This window comes from Bactrocera tryoni, chromosome 1 (assembly GCF_016617805.1).
Source record: "Bactrocera tryoni isolate S06 chromosome 1, CSIRO_BtryS06_freeze2, whole genome shotgun sequence".
Lineage (NCBI taxonomy): Eukaryota > Metazoa > Arthropoda > Insecta > Diptera > Tephritidae > Bactrocera > Bactrocera tryoni.
In genome coordinates, this window is record NC_052499.1 from 67,107,853 (window position 1) to 67,130,627 (window position 22,775).

The 22,775-nt window shown below is 36.8% G+C and overlaps 1 protein-coding gene across 3 annotated transcripts in view; it reads right to left on the bottom strand.

Annotated features, from left to right (window-relative positions):
* LOC120782483 (autophagy-related protein 16-1) overlaps positions 1-22,775 on the bottom strand; it is a 243,578-nt gene that overhangs the window by 3,239 nt on the left and 217,564 nt on the right. For all 3 annotated transcript variants that reach the window (XM_040114780.1, XM_040114782.1, XM_040114781.1), the window contains exons 7-9: positions 797-1,097; positions 653-737; positions 436-579 (exon numbers count right to left, since the gene is read on the bottom strand). In XM_040114780.1, the coding sequence (XP_039970714.1) occupies positions 436-579; positions 653-737; positions 797-1,097 (530 nt within the window). The remainder of the gene's footprint in view (positions 1-435; positions 580-652; positions 738-796; positions 1,098-22,775) is intronic.

Genomic DNA, 22,775 nt, shown 5'->3' on the forward strand with positions numbered 1-22,775 from the left:
TCCAAATATTCGTACAAAGGTTCTTGAACAGTTTAAGTTGGATTAGGACAATTTTTGGTCGTAAGGTGGCATACTTCAAGGGCATTTTTCGTGCAAAGTTTTATTCCGTTACATTAACTGCTTCCTGATTTGTATACTGGAATGTGATAGAAAGAAGTGGAATTTGAAATTGTGCTTTGTGGAAAGTAGGCCTAATTGTAGTTCCTTGGCATAGGATTGAGAGAATAATAGCACATACTAAATCCGGTTCAAATTGGACGGTCGGGTCCCGAGATATGTATTGAATTGTAGGTATTTATATATATTGTAGGCATATACTTGTATATAAATTATATGAAGTTACAAATGCTCATGAAATCAGCTGTTAAAAACAAGGCATGCAACCACATACCAAATCATTTAAAAAATAAATTAAAAACAAAGTGAAAAACTTACGTGTGACCCTTGAGCGTCGCCTCCAATTCGCCCATGACATTCCAAATATAAACTAAACCATCGGCCGACCCGCAGGCCACCTTCGAACCGCACGTATTGAATGAGGCTCGCGCCCAATCACAGCTGAGTTTGAAATTTTCATGACTACAAAAAACAAAAACAAAAATATATTAAATGAAAAGGTTCCACTTTTCAGAGTATATCTCATGGAACTCACGAAAACGATCCGATTATTTGATTTTTGCGTAAATCTAGTAGTTTTATTGTATCATCTCTAATGGAACATATTAGGTAATAGCCATCTGAAAGGTAATAACAACAATAATAATAACACTTAAATATATTATATAAATAATATTACCCTTCGACATGTCAATCGATGTAATCTTCGCTGGCAACAGTATATCGTCCGCCTGCTTCTCCGTTCTGATGTCCCAGAAGCGCAGCTTCTTGTCATAGTGACCGCTGATGATCGTCGAGCCGAGACTGTCGGTGGTCACCAGATCGTTGCAACTGGAGCCGGCGAATTTCGTCTCGATGCACGCTATGCTGCGCAGATCCCAAATCTTCAGCGTACGATCATGACTGCCGGTCACCACTTTGACGGGCTCATGCAGATACTTGGCGGCCATCACTTTGCCGCTGTGACCGGTGAGCGTATGCTGGAAGGAGATAGCAAAAAATGAGTTTTGAATATGGAAAAATATATATACTAATGTTAATATAATAGAGAGAGTGTAGAATAGAATAATACATTGAGGTCCGCATATCATTAATTTGTAAAATAAAAAAGTTACCCGAATCAACCTGAATAATGTATTGAGCGATAGCCAGATGTTCGGAGATTCACGTGGAACGGCAGACCTTCTTTCTAAAAGGGAACTTTGAGATCCCAGTTAAAAAATAATAATTTCTTATTATCAAATCTTTTCTGCGAAACTGGAAAACCGTTTGATGAATATTAAGGCTCTACATATAAGAAGCAAAACACAATTCTTTCTACAACATTCCTGGACACTGAGCTCATATTGTCATATCTTTTGTGGGGAGTACGTCGATGTTATTCCACAGAGCTGTGCAAAATATAAGTGAGTTTCGAATGGCTGACGAATATTCTGGCAATCCTCTTCAGGGATGCAAGTCTCTCTTTGGGTTGCTAAAGAAGAACCTTCGCTGGAGTATGAATCTATGAACTGAATAGAAAACTCGTCTACAACTTAGTGACGATGAGCTACTCAGCTCAGATTAAACGAAGTCTACTAACTTCTTAAGTCTTAAAAAAATTATTTCTTAACATTGAGAAAAGTCAAAGAATGGAAGCTGGAAAGCGGCTCTAGCTGAGGACTTATCTATTCCAAAACAATCGAACTTGCTTTTATATCCGAAGAAGTCTGTCAACTCGGCAGCAATCTATAAACGGTTTCTGCAGTTATATGTAACAACAATAGCAAGTGATACAAGAGAACATAAAGGCCGCAGTGTTTTTGACTGTCTAGACGAGCGGCAATACAGGTTTTGAACTCGCTGAATAAACGCTCAAAACTAGTCAAGAGCTGCATGACTTCATTAACGATAGCTTCAAGCTTCATCTATATTAGACTTGTATAGGTCGGTTTTCCTCTTACGTTCTGACGATGCTCCCATGGACCTCAGCAAGCGTTGTTCAACAATCGGAACTTGTGCGACTGCGAGATCCTTCTGGCTCAGAGTGAACCAGGGTTCTTACCAGACACTGTTCAATGTCGGAGGCTCTGGTCAAGGCCGCATACATGAAGTAGAGGTGGAATCATCGTGCAACTTGCTTCTCAATTTTCCGGTTTTTGTCACACTGATTTTCAGGAGTTTATGGGTAATACATAGGATGAATATCTGTCCAAGTGAAATCCATCGATTTCGGATCAACACTAAAGCTCGACCTAACCTGTCATATATCACCCATGTACTCAGAGGTCCGAATCGAAGTTCAACCAATCTTTTAAAAGGTTTACTATCAGCTTGAAATTCGTACTGAGGCCGATATACTTCCTCAGACCTATATGGTCAGCGTATTTCTGAATCAGACACGTAAATGCCTTGAACCAATTTCCAACGGTAAGAAATACTTCCTTTATACTAATGTTAATTATTAAAAATTTGGTTTTGTTCAATTTTAAATATCTGTTCTTGTTCCATTCTATATGCACCGCTATGACAACAAAAACGGTCTCACTATGATTTCGAGATAGCCCACTGAGCATCAACGCGTCATGTGTTATCTAACAAGCAACAAATTACGTAAGCGCGCATGGGTGCGTCGACGTTCGCTCAACCGAGTTCATTGCGTTTTATGGCAGGTGTTGCAATTAAAAATGTTGTTTGCATTTTACGAGTAATTGCGCGTTTTCCTCAGACAATAAACTTTTTTAACGAGACTCATTAGCTCGCTCAGAGTGCCGCCGTCCCCCTAGGTGCGTCTCGATAGGAAGCTGCGCGACAGGCAGACTTATCAAGAAAAAAGCGAGTGGTATATTTATACGTAGCAAACAAAAATAATAAAAACATAGTGAAAAGAAATATAAAAGCAGAAAAGTTAAGAAAATAATAAACAAATTCTCACAAAAGCTTATGTAATAACTGGCCACAAGCTCGGCTTGTATGCTCGTCTGTACGAGAGACAATTATTAATGTACATGGACTACTTGAAATTGCTTCTGTTTTGCTTGTGTTGCTTGCTTTGTTATTGTTTTTGTATGGCTGGTGCAGCAAACGGAAGTCAACGCCATAAACTCGGCTCAAATGAACTTCTGGAAAGGAGCTGAAAGGAGCGTCGCACGCAAGTAAGGCTAAACAAAGAAGTTGTGGATATAAAATATAAGCAGTTCATTTATCTTTTGTGTGTGTGTGTGCGCGTGAGTGCGCAAGTGAAAAAGTTTGTGGCAGTCCCACTGCTGACTCACATCTGTCTCTTTCATATATTTTTATTTATTTATGCTTTTAATTCACACAAGTTTTACGGTGCAACTTCTTTGTTCTTTTTATTTTTTTTTATTATTTTTTTGCTTTTTTAGCTTTGAATTATATTTTATTTTTTAATTTGTTTATAGTCATTGTTCTCACGAACTTGCCGCCAAGCGTTCATGTGTTTGCGGCCAAAAAAAAAAATATTAAAAACTGTCAGGTTTGCGCTCGTAAAGGAAACTTTTCATCAGTTCTTTTAGACCAGGCTAGATAATTTAAGAAAATGAAAAGAAAATAAACCCACTGGAAACGATAGATCATTTTACATAACTTTGCCATTCAATTTGTTTCGATAGCTTTGCCGGAAATCGAGCTAAAACGTGTTCAAGCAAGTATTCCAGTTCCGAAAGGGATTACACGAAGGTTTTTCAAAATTCAAATTATTTTCAGAGGTATATAATATATATAATATGTATACACAGTGATCCGACAGACGTGTTGATCATATTCCGGGTAGCATAGACATTCATACGTAGGCTAGGTTTATTTTTCATTCCCACCCGTTCGGTGGAATGTCTGAAGGTAAGCGCTTACGAGCGTTCTCCTGTTGTGCTCCTAAACGCGGGAGACTAACGAAGGAAGAGTTGGGACGTTTCCATCTCGTCCTCATCCATACAGCTACTGAAGCTGGCGTCCGGTAGGATTCCCAACCTCATGGTGGCATGGAAGCTTATAGGGCAATGGATGCCTGTTTAAACCTTCACAACTCGGTAGAAGTTAGCTTTACTGAGGGCAAACACTACATCACTACATCTCTTGCAATCGGTTTTGGGCCAAAGGCTGAGCGCACTTTTTATGAGTTCAACTCTAGTATCACCGCCCTACTAACTGAGTACATGGTCTCTTATCTAAATGAGGCTGCACTGCGGAGCAACAGGTTTACCGCTACCTTAATGACTGCAACAGGCTTGGAAACGGCTCGGTCAGGTAGACTTAAGCTGGAGCTGATAGTGAGCTTCTGACAGTAAAGCCCTTCACCAACCTTCCTTTAACACATCCAAAAGAAGCTCATTGTCCCTCTCCTCCAATGGCTGCACTCCACCTACAACTCCGTCGCCGGTATGTGGTTAGAGAAAGAACCGCCAGCGTTCGATTTGACGACTGCAGGTTCCAAGAGATCCGCTATAAAGTCAAAGCGTGTGAAGAATTCCGAGTGTTCAGACGTGTGTTCATTTAGGAACACAGATTCTCTGTGTCTGATAGCAACTTTCGCGACCGTAAACCTTTCCTGGTCTCTTCTAGAGTTCTCAAGCACACAAAGGCTCCATAGAATATAATGGGCTTGACCATAGTACCGTAGAGCCAGATTGCCACTTTCGGAGAGAAACTCCACCTTTTGCCAATGGTTCCTCTGTATCAGTACAGGGCAATCAAGGCAGATGCTACTCATTTGCGGCAGTGACGCCTCAGGTATTTTGAATCTTTTGGTAAATAAAACAATCGGAGTTTCCGTTAAGTAGATATTTAAGTATCTCTCCCGATTCCGACAAAAATTTGGTCTTTAAAGTGTTTTTTTTTTATTGAAATATACTTTTGGCTGGTAATGGGCTTGATAAATGAAACAAACATTCAAGTCAGCATTGACTCCTAATGAAGTGGTTGGGAACTAGTTGACTTTTGTAGTATGTTTTCATTGCAAAAGCAATCGTTTAAGCATTTTTGGTCCTGTACGCAAGTAACACAAGTATTTTTTTATTATTATCAGACACTTCTCGATTTTTTATTTCAACTCAAACTGCACAAGAAAGCTCAGAGCAATGGTGCCGAGACTATTTAAGCCACGAGGTATTTCTAATTATTTTGTAAACCTCCCACAAAGGCAGTAAAAGCCAGAGGAGAAGCTTTGTTTAGACGAGTTAGAGCATAAAAATTATTGTTGCAGTATGAGTTCCATGCAAATAAGCCACAATCGAGTGCGTCTGCTTTGAATTTCTTGCAACTTCTATGCGCACACAAACTCTATTAACTGTAAATGCCAGCAAACATGCGGTTGGGTTCTTTGCACCGCCTTCTGTGCGCTAATATTTAAGTCGGCATTAGCTTTCCGCTTGTTTGCCATTTAAGTTTGCTGTCAAATGTTTGACTTAAACTGCAACTGCGCCAACCGCAATTGCATTCAAATGGGCGCTCATAAATTTCAGCAAATCATTTAAGCTTAAACACGCAAATTAAACGGGAGCAACAGTTGAGGCGGCGGCAGCAGCGACTCAAGGAACCGCAATAAAACCAGCAGAATATGCAGTTAACTTTAGCGGCCGTAAAAGTCCTGCCCGCGGCCACAGGCAGCTGCGGCTGCCACACGAGTGCGTATGCCGCGGCGAGCGCCGGACGCGCCGACTGCCCACAACTCACATTCGGCTTGACTGGCTGTCACTTCCTGCTACCAATTGCCGGTTGAGTGCCATTGCTGTGGCGGTGTACATATGTTGTTGTTGGTATTGTTGTGGTTTGTTGTTGTTGCTGCTGCTGCGCTTTCGCTGTTCGTAGTGTCATTGCTATTAGCAGGCGCATTGTTGCTGGCGGATAAGCAATTTATTTCTTCCTTATGTTGCCACACACATACACACACACAACCATAAGCGCGATGGTGCACTCCCACCGCACAACAACAACAACAAGCATAGTAATGTATGCTGATCTGTTAACATTTGCACTTTACTGTTTGCTATTATTTTTTTGCAACATTCTGTTGTTGCCCTAAAGGCTGCGCAATAAAATTTACACTGCACATAAATTAAATGGAGAAAATTGATCCCAAGCAACCACAGACATACACACACAAGTACATATTTATATATTTATATAAGCTCACACACACAAATACAAGTACAGCAGCACACATTTAGCTTTCCTCGCCGCTTAGAAATATTATGCCGATACCAGCGCCGTTCGCCGATACCGCTGTGGCATGCCACTCACCACTCGCGCCCCTCACGCGCTGCTACTTAGTTTCAAGCGTTGTAATGCACGCGTCGTCGCTGTGTTTGCCGCTCAAGTGAGTGACCCGATTTCCGCATGTAACTTCGTTTAACTGTACTTGTAATGTGTCCGCTTGGAATTTAATGCTGCCATATCCGCCTCCTAAAAGCCCGCATTCCAGCACACCAAAAGGCAAAACTAATTCGTTGATTATATTTAGTGTCACTTTGCAATTGCCAAAGTCTTGTTGCGCATACATATGGGTGTATGTGTGCTTTAAGTGTTGTTGGCGGCATTGATAAGCTGAATTTATGCAAATGTTTGCCTAAAGAAGCCAATAAGTTCAGCGAATTGAGTGCGAATGGCTCGCATTACATTTAACCTACATGTGTTGCTGCATATGGCTGCGTGTGGAGGTTAAAATAATTTTAAAGTGAGGTCAGTGGAGAACGCTTTTAACCCTTTTTCCTGAGATTTATAACAAAAATGCAAAGAAATGATATGCATAATGCATAGAAATCAAAATTAAATATTTAAGAAGAGATATAGTAGAGAAAATATGTCTTCTCTGGGAACCTTGAATCAGAATATAGTATTATCCAATTCCTGGTTTATATTGAGTTACCTTGAGTGCCATTAAAAAATTTAAGTAAAGCGAAGAGAAAATCAATAAAAAAATTTGAAATAAGAAACTTCGAGTTCGAGATACTGCGAGTTATGGACCGAAATTCGACTTCCATTACCAATTCCAGAGGTCGAGTTATAAAAGTTCAAGTTCCTACCGACATATTCAGAAAAAACTTTGTTAGAAAACCAAAAATCATTATACCATACATGCATATGTGGTATATGTATAGGAGTTGGTGCAGTATCGATCGATTTTATCTATTTTTACCAAGATCACATATTATGCCGCACACTAAAAATGTTCCCCGGGTTTCACTACTTCATATACAATCACTAATCATATGTCAGCCGGATGATCCGAGATTCAGATATTAGCTATATGGGGGTTAGGAATAGTTTTCGGCCAATTGTATTTGTTTTAAGCAACAAAAAAAAACCCAAGGTAAAACATGTTTTCTAATTTTCATTGAGATATCTCAAATATTGGCCGATATATCCAGCATAAAGTCAACTGTAAGCTCAAAAGTGTTCATATTAGGTTTATGGTGGTTCCGCGAAGTATTTAACCGATTCTTGATACACAGACATAACATTGTCAAGAAAAGGTTATCCCTTAATTTAAATTATATATCTCACACATTAACCGATATTTGCGGTCAAAAGTCAACTATAGATACTGGGGTCCACATATTCGGTACCTAGGGTCTTGAACAGTTTTGGCTGGATTTGGACAATTTTTGGTAAAGAGCTGCCATACTTTAAGGGAATTATTACTGCAAAATGTTATTCCGTTATATTAATTGCATCCTGATTTGTGTACTGGAAAGTGTAAAAATCAATTTGAATTAAGAGTATGCTACATAGGAAGTAGGCATGGTTGTAGTCCGATTTCGCCTACTTTCGCACTGTGAAGTAAGGATGTTAGAAAAATGTTATGTACCGCATTTGGTTGAAGTCAATCAATCAAATCCTGTGCCACGCCATCGTTCAATTTTTTGTGTGTCCAGTGGCTCCCATAAAGCCCTCTCATGCCATCTCGGAGATACAATTTGATGCCTCTGGCGTGTTTGGTTGTTGATATATTGCATTTTTATTGGTTTTCAACAGTACCGTTATATGGTGAGTGAGTGGAGTTACCTTCCGATTGCAACCATTTCTACACTGTCGGTAGAGGTACTTATAATATTTATGCTAGAAAAATTTGGTTGTTAGAGCCTTAGTGGTTTAGGAGATATGTACATTAAACCAAATTGAGGGCGCGGGTACGACCACTTTTAACAAATTTTTAGTCCATAGGTGGTCCTTGCTACTGTGAACCACTGTGCCAAATTAAGTTTTCAGTGAATGGCGTTTTGTGGGCTTGGCAGTGGTCACATTACGTTCACCTACGAACATCGCCTTACTTTTTTGCCAAGGAACATGTGTACCGAGTTTCATCAATATATCTTATTCTTTACTCAAGTGTACTTGCTTGGATGGACAGACTGGATTTCAACTCGTCTCGTCAACCTGATCGTTTATATATACATATATGTATAACACTATATCTGTCTCGATTAGTTTCAGGTGATACGTTAAACCGTTGGGTGAACAAGACTATTATACTCTCTAGCAACATGTTTCAAGATTACAAGGAAAGCATAAACACTTTACTTTTTCACACAAAATCTTCAACATAGATACTGTCTCAACCAAATGTAAAAAAAAACAGAAAACAATAGCGGTAAAAACGCTTTCATTTAGCTTCATTAAAAGTCGATTACTTTGTGGGTCAAAATGCTAATGCTAATTCCGATTTGTGACAGTACACTACAGTGCCCACTTAATGCTTAAATTATACAATCATGTAGACATAAATATATTAGAGTACGCATATAAACAGTCATCATGCACCTTGCAGAACAAATCGACAAATTTGGAAAGCAAAAAAGAACGAAGAAACGGCTTGAGTTTGCGAAAATCGCTTAAGCGGGTACAAAATTTCTTAGCGTCTGCCAAACCGACGAACAATAAAAGCAAAGAACATCAGTAAATTTCAAAAAAAAAGTACACAATTATGTTTGGTTGCTTCTCCAAGTGCGTTGAGCACCCACAAGCGCAAATAATAAGCGTGAAAATTATACAAAAAACGTTAGATTCTACAAAGAAATGCGAAGCGCCTATCAAAAATTACACGCTGAAAGTATTTTGCTGTATAATCTACAATGCTGATAATGAAGTTAATTATATTTATGTAATCGGATGTATGCATGTAAGCTATAGGCCTATGGTTCGCCAGACATCGAAAGCAAGAATAATTGCAGGTTTCGCTTGGCTGACGCAAAATAGCAAAATTTAACCTGCGCGCACCTTGAATTGAAGTAGTAATTTTACTATTATAATATTTTTTAATAAAACTTTTTTAAATTAGAACTTTTGCGCTATTTGTTTCTAGAGTAAGGTCTCAACTTCATACTTGTCATTCTGTTGCCTGACCAAATGTGAACAATTTTGTTATTATTTGCGGAAAAAATTGTTATAACAATGGTAAGGCATGGATTTTTTTAAAATATTTTTTAATTTTTTTCATTTTCTTTTTTAATTTTCTAATTTTTTAAATTTTTTTTTTTAATTGTTTGATTATTTTTTTAATTTTATTTTTAATTTTTTAATTTTCTAAGTTTTTTTTTTTTAATTTTATGATTTTCTACATTATTTTCATTTTTATGAAGTTCGTAAAGAATTTGCATACATGCTAAATTTGCTACCCAAAGCTGACTCTACAGATAATTTCAAGGAGGAGATTCAAGATAAATGTTGTTTGACAAAATCTTGACCCCACCGGCATCTATCGTATATTTTTTTACAGAAATATATAAAATACATATATTAATAATACAAAATGATTCTTTATAGGAAAATGTCATTTTTTCGATTTTTTTTTTAAATTAAACAAATTTTTTTTTCAGTAATTCTACTGCAGTAATTTTTTAATAAACATATTTTTATTAAAAAAAAATTTAAGATTAATTAATTTAGTTTACAAAGATATTTACGAAAGCATTTATTTTTATTTTATTAAAAGAAAAACTTTTTAAAAAACTGTTCGTTTAAAGGAAAAAACAAAAAATATACAAAAATGAAGTCAGATCTTTCAATTAAAAAAAACACATTTAAAAAATAATATTTAACAAAAATACTTATTTTTATTTTAATTTTAAAATTATAATATTTTTTAGTTGAGTTTTTCAAGTTTTTTTGTTTAATTAAATTTCAAAATGGTTAAATTATTCTTAATATCTTTGCTAAATTATTTCTTTTACTGAAAATATTTTTTTTGAAAATTTAAATTAATTAAAAAACTAAATTAAAATTTTTTTAAATTTAGTTTTAAGAATAGTGAATTTATTACTAATTTAATATTAAAAAGGTAAAAAGTTGACTTAAATTTTTTTGTTTTAAAGATTTTTTTTTAAATTCCTTTCCAAAATGGTTAAATTATTAATTTGTTATAAATTTAATTTTATATATGTAAATTTGTTATGAATTTAATATAAAAAAAGTTAAAAGTTGATTTAATTTTTTTTTATTTTTATAAAGGTGACTAGTTTAGGTGTGTTTAATTTTTATTTTAAATTTTCTTTACAAATTGTAAATTTAACATTAAAAAAATTAAAGTTTTATTAATTATTCTGTTTTATTGTAAATTTTTTATTTTTTTCGATAATTGCAGCAAATGAAAATACTTTAGTACATTTTTTTATTTATTTCAAAAATAGTAAATTTATTTTAAATTAATTAAAAATTTTATTAAGTATTGGATTTATTGAAATTTATTATTAAAATTATAATTAAAATATACTAATACAATATAAAATTTTAAATTTTATTTAAAAAAATTCAGTTTTTTTATTTAAAATTTTTAGTTTGTAATTTTAAATTTAAGTCTTATTTCGATGAAGTTAAATTTATTATTTCGTTAATAGTAAAAAAATTTTAATATTATTTATTTTTATTACATTTTAAAAAAATGGTAAATTTATTTTTTTATTGATTTGTTAAAAAAAAAAAAAAATTTTAATTACTTATTTGCTTTTATTAAAAATTATTGTTATGTTTTTATAATTTTTATTAAAAATTATTTTTATATTTTTAATAAAAGCAATATATGGAAATATTTTAATAAAATATTTTTACTTTAAATTTTTTTCAATAAAAGTAAATTTATTATTTAATAAATAATTAAAAATTTAAAATTTTATTTTATTATTTTTGTTGGTTAGAAGAAAATTATTTTATAAAAATTTTAATAAATTACAATGTTTTGGAAAATATGTAGTATTTTTGTTCAAATTTCATTTCAAAAACGTTAAATTCAAAAATTTAAATTTTTTTTGTTGATTAAATTAAAATTAAACTATTTTTAAACTCAAACGAAGCGCAATATCGCCAACTTTGCAACGAACTTTCCTTCCATGTCAAGTTAAGCCCTAAACAATAAAACATTATCAACTATGTGCCACCCTAGTTCCTCACAAGCACTGAAAATAAAAAATAGAAGAAGTAATAACAATACTTAACCTAAATTGAAAAATTTCTTAATTTACAGCTTTCGTTTGCAAATTACAGCCTACCGTAAATTCACTTAATTCACCGCGAATTGCGTGGCGAACGCCCTTAAACCGGTACGCAACGAGGGCAGAAACCGGACCGAGACACACTTTAACGCATTCACACTTAATTACAGGGGCAGCGGCACATCAACGCAAAATTTGGTGTAAATTATAATTATCGGGCACTCACATGCATATAAGTATGTATGAAAGTGCGTGGAGACAGGTTACACTTGCCACTTACATACCTAATATACGGTTACATTAAAGCGGCAAATGTCGGCGGACACCTTCGCTTGGCTGCTGATGAATTCTGATTATGGTTATTAATTTTGTAGGCGCGCGCGCCAATGATTTCTTCACTACAAACACGCCTGCCACCACACATGTATGTATGTATGTACAAGTGTGAAAGCGCACTTGTTTAGGTGTGGGTGTGATTGTTGTTGATGATATTTAAATTTCTTGTACAAAACACATTTGATTGCTGCGGTTATTTGGACGAATGTGGCCTAGTTAAGTTGTGTCTGCTACAATGCCACAAGTTCCTTTGTGCGGCTATGTGTGCGTGTATGACATTGTGCGCAATACTCAAATGTGCTTAGAATCAAAGCGGCGACTGCTAACGGAATTAACGTGCGGGCAACGAACGACAACGCCCACTTCCTACGCCGCGAATGGCATCTGCCGAGCAGGCACTGAGCAACAATGTAACCCGCACGCGGCCACCAACAAATATACATATCTAAACAAATATACAAAACAACAACACATCGCAAACAACGGTACAATACCAATAGCCATTGTGGCAGCCTCACTGGCTTAGCCATAGCAATGCATTCAATTCGGTTGCAAGTCTGAGGAGCGCGCGCGCGCATGTGTGTGTGTGCGCGCGCGCTACCATTTCGGCCACATTTATCAGTGCATAAAAACGCACTTTGTGCAAATATTTGCAACAAAAAGCGCTACACTTAGCTCGTGCCGCCACAACATAGCGCGCGGACGCACACTGACCATGCGCGCGCTGCCTCGTTGGCTGCCGCCCCGGCTGCCGGTGGATTAGATGGCATGCGCATTGCTGGTAGCCACACTAAATTTTGTTTGCTTTGTGGTTGCTGTAGCGCTTGCTATAGTTCTTGTGGTTGTTGTTGCTTTAGTTAATATTATTGTTGTTGCTATTGTTGTTTATGTAGTTGTTGTTGTTGCTGCTGTTGGTCACCGCCGCGCTCGCTAGGCATGTGATTTAGTGAAATGGTTTTCGATTGCCGCATATTTTGGTTCTACTTCGTGGGCATGCGCCGCGCCACAACATCCTTCGCCGGCCGCTTCGTCGTCGTCGTACAATAAATTGCTCAAGCGCACAGTGGAAATCTACACATCTATTGAATATGGAATTTTTCTACGATTTTTCGCCGCTTCCATTTATTTATTTATTTATATTTATCTCCAACAATGCTTCCTATATAAATCTCTTCCCGCTTTTACTGCGTTCTCGCCGCTGCAAGCCGCTTCTGCCGCGCCACTGATTTGTATTCTTTTTTTCGCTCTAACGCTTTCCATTGTGCATTCTAGTGCTTCTAGTTGTTGTGGTTGTTGTTGCTGTAGATAACTGAAAATTAAGTTCGATCTAATTCGTTGACCGTAACGCATTTTAAGCTGAGTTCGGTTGCGCTGAGTTAAGCAGTGGCAGCAATTGCCTTGCAGTCTAGCAATTGGGCGGCGCACAGTGTTTGGACAAACGTTGCAAGCCCGGTTGCAGCACCACTGCCAGTACGTCAGTGTGTGCCGCCACGTTCAGCGCATTGTTAGTCAAATACTATTTTTATTATTATTTTATTTTTAGATTCTCTTTAGTTTATATAATTTTTTCGTTTTTTTTCTTTTGTTTTTTTTTTGCTTATAGTCTTCTTCTATTTAGCCATATACTGTTACAATTCCATTGTTTGCAGACCATGCAGCGCGTGGCTTATAGCCGGCTGCACGCTTAGTGCGCTATTTACTAACAAGGTGGGAATCATTAAATGCCGCGCAGCACATTTTTCATTTCCCTTGTGGATGCACGGCAAAAAATTACTTTATGTTGGTGAGGAATTTACAAGGCAATCGAATTTATTAAAAATGCTTAATACATGGAAAGGATGATTTATAAATATATTGTTTTAGAATTAGCTGCAGAAGTGGGTGGATAGTCTTAACAGTGTTCTGTTGTAGCGAGAACGTTAATTGAAAAGAAAAAACAAGAACTGAAGCCGCTCGACCTTTCCAAGCGACATCGCTTCGCTCTATGAGCTCTTGAAATGTTCCAAAAAGATTCGACATTTTCGAGCGAAATTTTGTTCATCGATGAGGCCCATTTCTGGCTCAATGAGTATGTAAACAAGCAAAATTGCCGCATTTGGGACGAAGAGTAACCTGTGGATATTCAAGAGCTGCCTTTTCGTTCAGAAAAAACAAGGGTTTGGTGTGGTTTGTGGGTCGGTGAATCATCGGTATATATTTCTTCAAAAATGATGCCAGTGAGAACTTAACCGGCAATAGCGACCATTATCGAGCAATGACAACCGATCTTGGCGACATTTAGTTTCGACAAGACGCCGCCACTTCCCACACATCGCATCAATCAATGGATTTAGTGACAGAACACTTCGTTGAGCTGATAATTTCACGTTTTGGGCCGGTCGATTGGGCATCAAAATCGTGTGATATCACACCACTAAACTTTTTTCTATAAGAATATGTAAAGTCTAAAGTCTATGCGGACATTTGAGATGTAGCCGCAGCCAACATTTGAAAGATATAAGCTTCAGGAAATGAATGTAAAATAATTTTCAAACTTACACCATTAAATTTGTAGTTTCTGTGTATTTTGTTTTTTTAGAAAAGTAGGGAACCTCGAAATGGATCATCCTATATTTATATAAATTACAAATGTTTTTGCCAATCTCAGCTTTTTTGGAAGTGTACTGTAAAAATTATATAACGATATAAGGAAACTTACTTCTGCCATAAGTTCTGTTACAAGGGAAAGCCTGTATAAAAATTAAACTATACATTTTTAAATAAAGTTTGTTTTGTTTAATAATGCACAATTTCATTCGAAATGGTGGCTTTTTCACAAATCCTCCTTTCGGCCTTCACACCTTCTATTGGTATAGACAACGCTGCTCGAATTAATGAGTTTTTGAGACTCTCCCAATTTTTGAGTAATATTCGACAGCTAATGTTCTCCAACTGTGACTACAAACTGTGGTCCAAAGGATTGAAATTTAGAGTTACAGGCTTCTAATAATATACAGCTATAAAAACAAAAGTATTGATTTTAACCCACTGCTTGGTAGATTTTGTTTTGCATGTTGAAATAGAATTTTGCTGAAAGATCTAAATGCTCTCTATCGAATAGTGTATTGCTAAGCTGCTATACCAGCCTTCTAAAACATCCATCTCGCACACATTTGCCCCAGTTGTAATCTGTGAAGGAATGTAAGACCTATACAGAAAACTCCCCACCAAACATTATAGCTGCTAGATGGTGAGCACGTTGAACCCGTGGAATAACATTTTTTGCGGATTTGGCAGTTTTTTCGTAGGTTTTGGCATTTTGCTTATTAAAACCATCCTCAACAGTCAACATTGTTTCATCAATAAAAATGATAGTTTCAGTCGTTGATGGCGAACCACCGAAGAAGCCACTTACATCTGTTGAACCATATTTTTTCAAGCGCGTTGTCCAGTGACTAGCATGAAATGAAGATCATTTTGAGTACGTGTCGACATTGATCTGATAGATATATATCAATTTCCATTCATATTATTTTCTAAGACGAACCACACGAGAGCAATCACTTCCCTTTTTGCTACTAACTGCAGATGTTTAGGAAAAACGATCAGTAATACAGTAAACAAGCATTCCGGAAATATTAAATTATTTGAGAAGCTTATAAGTTTCATTTGAACATTTTCTATATATTTGTAGAGCAATCAAACTTTTTTCTTTAGCTTCCCACTCTAACATTAAGAAGCGATAGCAAGCTCTGTACTCATTATTATATATGTACTTATGAGTAGACACTACATGGAAATTAAAATAAAAAAACGACACTTTTTTCTGCGAAATTGTTCTCCCTGTATGTATTGTAAAGTTTGTAACAGAATTGATGGCAAGACCAAGTAGTTTCTAGTTGGTGCAATATCTAACCTACGATAAAAGCAACACCTGTATATATACTATTGTATCTTCATCCCTAGAGCAAATATAAACTCCGATAAAACAATAGTTTCAAATCAGCTAGAATTTACAGGTTTTCTTATAGCTAATATAATTAGAGTGTGTGTCTGGTCATATGAACTTATAAAGTAGAAGCAAGCTAAGGTATTTATTATAGTTATTATAGTAATTACATATATACACATATTATATATAATGTTGAAAAGCCTAAATTATAAACAAAAAAAGATTGGGCTCTCTGAGAAAATACGAGTTGGCTCAATAGCGAGTGAAATATAAATCCACAGTCGCTAAAAAGTAAGTTTATTTCATTGTAGTGAGTCGAACAGTGACTACTGTTACGAGAGGCCCTTCTCTAACCAAAACAAAAAAAAAAAAAATATTGGAAGAAACATTTTTAGAGTTATGTGACTGAGTCTGGAAAATTCAGCTAATTTCAAAATATTTCTCCAAATAAACAACGACAAAATTAATTGTCTGTATACAAAAACGTTTTATTGAGATTTAAACCAAAAAATCGCATGTTCAGGTGGCTCATCTTCAAAAGGTTCATACTCAAATACAACTGTTCGCTGAGAAGCTTAAAAGCTGCGGATCACTCAGATGATTACATGTACTTCCATTCACACTAGCAGTCACTCACCTAGTGCCACCAGTAGCGCGACGATTTTCGACATATAGTTTAGTAGCTTGATTCATAAGTCGCAAGCTGTTATCCATCTACGGTTGAGCTGTACTTCTTCTAAATGCATTTTATAGGGTTGTGAGGGAACACGATTTTTTTACTTTTTTATATAAAATTAAAAAGCGGTAACTTTTATGTCACTTTCTTGCAAAAACAAAACTAAAACAAGAAAACAAAAAAGTTTATTAAAAGTAATTACCAGAAACTCTTACGACTCATGAACAGCAATAATTCAGTCCCTTCTAAACTAAATAATTTCTGGGAATTACTGTGTCACTCAATCACTGGAACTATCCTCAATTACTATGCCGAATGCAGCTGCTTAAGTCGGTAAACCTAAGTGGTGCATTGCGATTTTTACAATAGATAAAAATATCGAACAAAGAATTTGTTTCAAATTTTGTATTTCTAACTGAATTTCGTGAGTGGAATCGTTGCTAGTGTTGGAAAAGACTTACGGTATTTCAGTTTTATCAAAAACAAAAGCCTATGAGTGGAACAAAGCCTTCATAGACGGTCGAAAGATCGTTGAACATGTGCCTTGTTCTGGACGACTTTTCGACCACTTCAACTGATGAAAATATTAAAGAAGTGAAGGATATGGTGCTTTAAAATCACCAAGCAAGTGTTAGAGTGGTAGTTGAAGAGCTCGACATCTTTTTAGAGTTCGTTCGAATGATTACGTTGGATAGTTTGGGTATGGAATACGTTCTTGCACGACTCGTTCCAATAAAGCTGATTTTTACACCTGGTGGGGATTACTTTGAAGGAAATAAAATAAATATTGATGAATAATAAAATATTTTGCGTTTTATTTACAACGAAAATTAATATCATAAATCTAAAAATGACCTCAGCTTACATTCAACATAAACAAACTCTTAATTTTCCGCTGTGTATTCCTTAGAGTATCACGAAATTACTAGTATAAGTAAATAGAATGCCTAGACTGGACCTTCGCTCGCTTTGTTGCCGAATAAATCCGTTTACTGCCGCACATAACATTCAATTACAATAACAAAATCGCCAAAAAAGCATCCACCAAATAAACGTCATTTATTTTCGAACACAATACTTACAAGGCTGGCCCCGGCAAAATTTGGCAACCCCAAATTGATTGTTGCAAGCGCATAAAAGAGCAATTGTGGCGGAAGCGGCAAGCAAATACTTAGGTATATTGAAAAATCTGGAAAAGAAGCAATTTAATCAGCCGACCATCGCCGTGACCTTAACTGTAAAACAAATTAGCAGCGCGCCGGTTGCACGCGAGCTAAATAAGCAATCACAGACACACACACACACTTGCACATTGGCGCACAATCACAATGAAGCTGCCGAAAATGCAACGCGCCAATAATTAATTTTGATGCGATTTTAAGTGACTGCCGTTAGCTTTTACAGCTGGCGCGCATAAATCTCCAGTCTATCAGGTGTGTGCTATTTGAGGCGGTGGCGTTGGCGTTGGCGGTGCGCGCTTACCTGCCGCGCCGACGCGTTGCACTGATTAATTTCCTGGTCGCGCGAGCACGCAACGGCGGCACAGCAAAAACAAGAGCAACAACAACAATAGCGATAGCGATATAGTGCAGACAATTGACTGGTCGGTCAGCCACACATCCGCTGGCGCGTCGATAATTGCACAGGCGTTTGTGGCAAGTGGCAAATGGTCATTGCTGCCACTGCACTTCCGCCCCGCCACATTTGCGTGCTGCAACACAACAGAATGCCACAAAGTGAGCAGCAGCAGCAGCGGAAAGACTTTGTAACTGAATGGAAATTGAGAAAAAAACGCGACCGAAATTGTGCAGTTAATCGCATTGCGTGGCAGTTGTGTTTCAATCGGCGCGCACGCGCAACCTTGTGCCGTTGAATTATCGAATTTTAACCACACCAAAAAGTGGCTGCGCGCCGCAATATTTATTAGAAATATGCTTCGAATGTAAGCCAGCGCCAGTAGCAACGGATTAACACGCGCTCAGCATGCGCACCGCGCTGCATTCTCTGTGGCAAGCAGTTGCGCTCCTTGCTACACACACGCACACATATATGTAAATGCATAGCTGTTTGCTGCTGTTGTTGTTGTTGTATTGCGTGTAAATGCGCCTGGCTATCGCGTTGCTATTTGGCACTTGCCCTCTATTCTCGGCGGTTATTTCTATTACAAATTGCCGTTGCCACATTTATGGCGTGGCGTGGCGCGGCCGCACCAATTGCGCTCGATCAGCCAATTTTCTATTTGCTTGATCAGCTTGGCAAATGCAGTGCTTCGTACGCTTGAGTATGATTTGAGTTTAAATTGTGTTTACGGCTGTCATTACAACAACTACTGTGTGCAACATTCGTAAATGGGGCATATTCACCTTGCACCTTCTGGCATACAAGTTGTGTCTAATGTGCCGGTTATGAATGCAGTTAGTTGAGTTGAAAAATGTTTATATCACTAATAATTGAGGCGGTTTGGCTACAGGTGCGGGTGTGCCGGCTAGAGTGATATTCTATTTTAAAAGCTCTGAGTGTGGTTTCGTTAAAAGTGGATCAGTTGAATTGGTTAATTAAAATATGTGAGACCATGTTTGACTGGTATTTACTTTTTCGTTGAAATTCCTGATTTAAATTCCCCCCTAAATTCTGCCTCGTTTTACGATTAGCTTCGCGCAAGCGACGCATAACGCTCAAATAGTATTCTTTGTTGACAGATCGAAGAGATATAAGTATATCAACATAAGCTTGACTCTTGACCTGCTTTATGACGTGTTTTTTCAGCTTCGCCTCACTTTTAACACGACATTCGGTCGCTTGGTCGTCTATTTCCGGGTCGTAGGCATAGATCCAAGACTCAATGCCAGTAATAATACGTTTCATGACATCCTGGTGGTCAAAAGCATTGTTTACAGACGTTAACGCGCCTCTGATTTTTGAAAAAATTGAGTGATTTTGAAACTTTTCTTAGCAGTTATGGCGAAAATGCATCATGTTGATTGAAAACTTATTACATATTAAGGTTTTGTATAAATGACTACTTTGCAAGAGCAAAATTTTCACTTTCCGAAAGGAAAACCTTAGCATACGGAAGATCAGTGAAGGAGTTGGTTTCAAGAAGTCTGCTGTCAGGGATTTTTTGAAAAACATTCAAAGCAGTGGGTCTCTGAGTAGAAAACCAGGCTCAGGTCCTGTAAGAAAAAAATCTTCTAAACGAGATCGGAAAATAGAACGCATTAGCCTAAAGGATCGATTCAAAACCGCTGAAGATATCAGGATGGAGATCATATAAAACCTTGGAACCGAAAACCGGCTCCGGGATGTCGGTTTTAACACTTGACGACCCGCAAAAAAGTCAAGTTTGACTAAGTAATTGCGTCAATATCGCCTCTGGAGGGATATAAAGCAGCAAAGCTGGACTAGAGTAGATTGGCTGAAAGTAATCTTTTTTGATGAGCCCAGGTTCAACATGCCATGTAGCGACAGGATGTGTGAAAGCTATAGCGAAAAGTGTGTCAGAATAACAGTTCGGCAACGAGACAACTGAATGATTTGGATATGCTTGTTTTTACCATGGACTTGGATGAAACAGTAACCGCAATTAAGTACCAGCAAACACCGGAAGAATATTTAACACCTTTAATCGAACAGCAAAAAACGATCTCATATTTCTGGATGATTCTGTGCCATGTGATCATCCCAAAATGGTGGGTATCAATTTTTTTTTCATGTCCGTTGTTTACAAAAATTATTTCATTAACAATATTGATTGTACCTTTTTTATTTTTTCTAGGTAAAAGACTTCTTCTCGAAAAATGGAAGTTTGACGTTAGAATAGCCACATCCACATTTAAATCTCATTGAGAACCTTTGGTATATTGTGAAAGCCAAGGTAGCAAAGAAGAGGCAAAGTACTTTGAGATAAAATTCTCGAAGGCAAAGGGTATAACGAAATCGCAGCACAAACCAAACAGAATTTGACAAATTCAACGCGGCAGCGCGTTCAGGCCGTTATAGGAAGCAAAGGAGGTCCAACAAAATATTAGTTTTAAGATTTTTGGAATATCTGTTTTTGTTTTTTATAACTCTAACAACCCTTCCCATTTGGTTGAGACTGGTGCTCAGAAAAATAATAGAAGTTTTAGTACTTCTTCAAAATCTTTAATATAAAACTCTTCCACGGCTTATAAAAATATGCAAAAAATAGTAAGGAAAAAGCAGCAGAAACTCAGATACTTCAACCAATTTCAACCGGCTGTCTTCGAAATCAAAATTCTATTAAGTTTTCGAAGTAATAATTAAACGTCACCTGTTGTTCCGATAACATAATCAAACTTAAAACACTTGACATTCCCTAAGCAAAATGGAAGAGTTCAGCATTCCGAAATGTACACTTATCTCCAGTTAGCTAAAGCAAAGGCAAACTAACGGTATGCCACAATGGAACGCCACTAAACTAGAGCTGAACGTAATGCAGTGGCCATTCAGAGAAGTAATCGAATTTATTAAAGTACAAATGAATTCTAATTTCCTGCGGCAAAGAGTAGTCAAAATGAAAATAACTTTAATGGTACTTTGCCTGCAAGCAACAAAAACTACAAGAATGCAGTATATGCCACAAACTAAGCTGCAGTTGCCACAAAGCATGCCTGCTAGCTAACGGTTAGATGAATGCATTTAATTTATTTCAACGCCGAATTAATGCCTGAGAAATTTCTCGAGGCAAGAATTTGCGTAAAGCGCTGCCAAGCGCTGCTTTCCCGAAACAAAAATCGCCGCGTGCTCAAGCATAACCGCGCTTATCGCTGCTAAATGCTGAGCGATTTTTTTCAATTACATACTACATTTTCATTATGGCTTGCCACTTATTAAACGGACGTGGAAAATGTGCGATCGCCAGCGAGTTCAAAGACACCGAATTTTTCGGCTTAAAGCGAATATTAATTGTGCTAATGCTTTGCGTTTGGAAAGCGCGTTAAGTGTGGTGTATGGAATAAAAAATGCTTTCAAAGAAAAGAAAACAAAAACACTTTGCTTAATTGGGCATGGTCATATTTTTATTTCCGCACCTAACGGCAACTTGCGCTAAAATAGATTTAGATAGATGCCAATTAGCTGCTGCATTTGAGACGCGCTGCCTTGCACCCTCAGCGATATCGAAATCAATTAGCCATAAGCGATAGCAAATCTACTATTCATTTCTCGAAGTGATAGTTAGACACCTCAGCACTCGAAAAGAAAATGCGTGAGATCGGCAATGAGCGCGCGATATGATTGGCGGAACACAAGGAGCGGCGTGTATTTCGCATTCGAAATATGGGTGTTGCAGCTGCTGCTGAAGAAGCTACTTATGTTGGCGATTGAACTTTCTACGCAATCAGCAGAAGAAAGCAGTACTTGAGTTAATTAATCAATTAGCGGGGTTACTGAATTAAGATTGGAAAAATAATATAACATAATGAAGTTGATAAGAAGTTGGTGACCCATTTTATTTTTGATAGCAGTGAATCACATCTCACAAATATTACTTTTTGAGGGCGTTTAGTTCACAATTTGTATATAACATTATTAGAATGTGTTTGCAAAAAAATATTAATAAAACTGTTGCCTACATTTGGGCACATGTTGAAATACTATTACTTCTTTTTTTTACTAAAAATAATTATTTTTGTATTTGATTAAATCAAATCACGCAAAAAATTTAACTAATCAATACATTCAACTTTTCTTTACTTGAAATTTAATCAACTAAGAATAAATAAGGATTTACGCACTATTGCCTACATTTAGGCATTCAACGAAGCTTTCATATTTATCGAAGCTCTACACCCTTAAAAACCCGAAATTCAATCCCATTAGACTATTTTTAGATCGAAATAATTTTATCAGAATAATTTTTTAAGGACAGAAAAACTTAGTCACTGAATTTTAATGGAATTCTATATCTTCTCAGTTTTTTTTGTTAAAGCGAGCGATCGCGAGATCGAAAGGTAAATCGTCTAGTGAGCTTTTCGATTTCAAGCAGGTTGCCTTACCATAATTTCAGGGCTATGTATCAGATACAACAAAAGGAGTTTTCTTGGTTCACAAAAAACTCGTTTCAGCAGTCCAAGTGCAACTCCTCACTGTGGAGGATCCGCCGTAGAACTTAGCTTAGTCTACAGTTTTTTTTTCAAGGGAACTTAGTTTTGTATGAGCGACTTAAACTGATTTCATCGATTTTTATTTAATGGGATAGCCAAAATCTGCTCCACTCGTTCTCTAGTAGGAATAGATTTTCGCATGTATGCCTAAGAATTGGAACCCTACATACTGG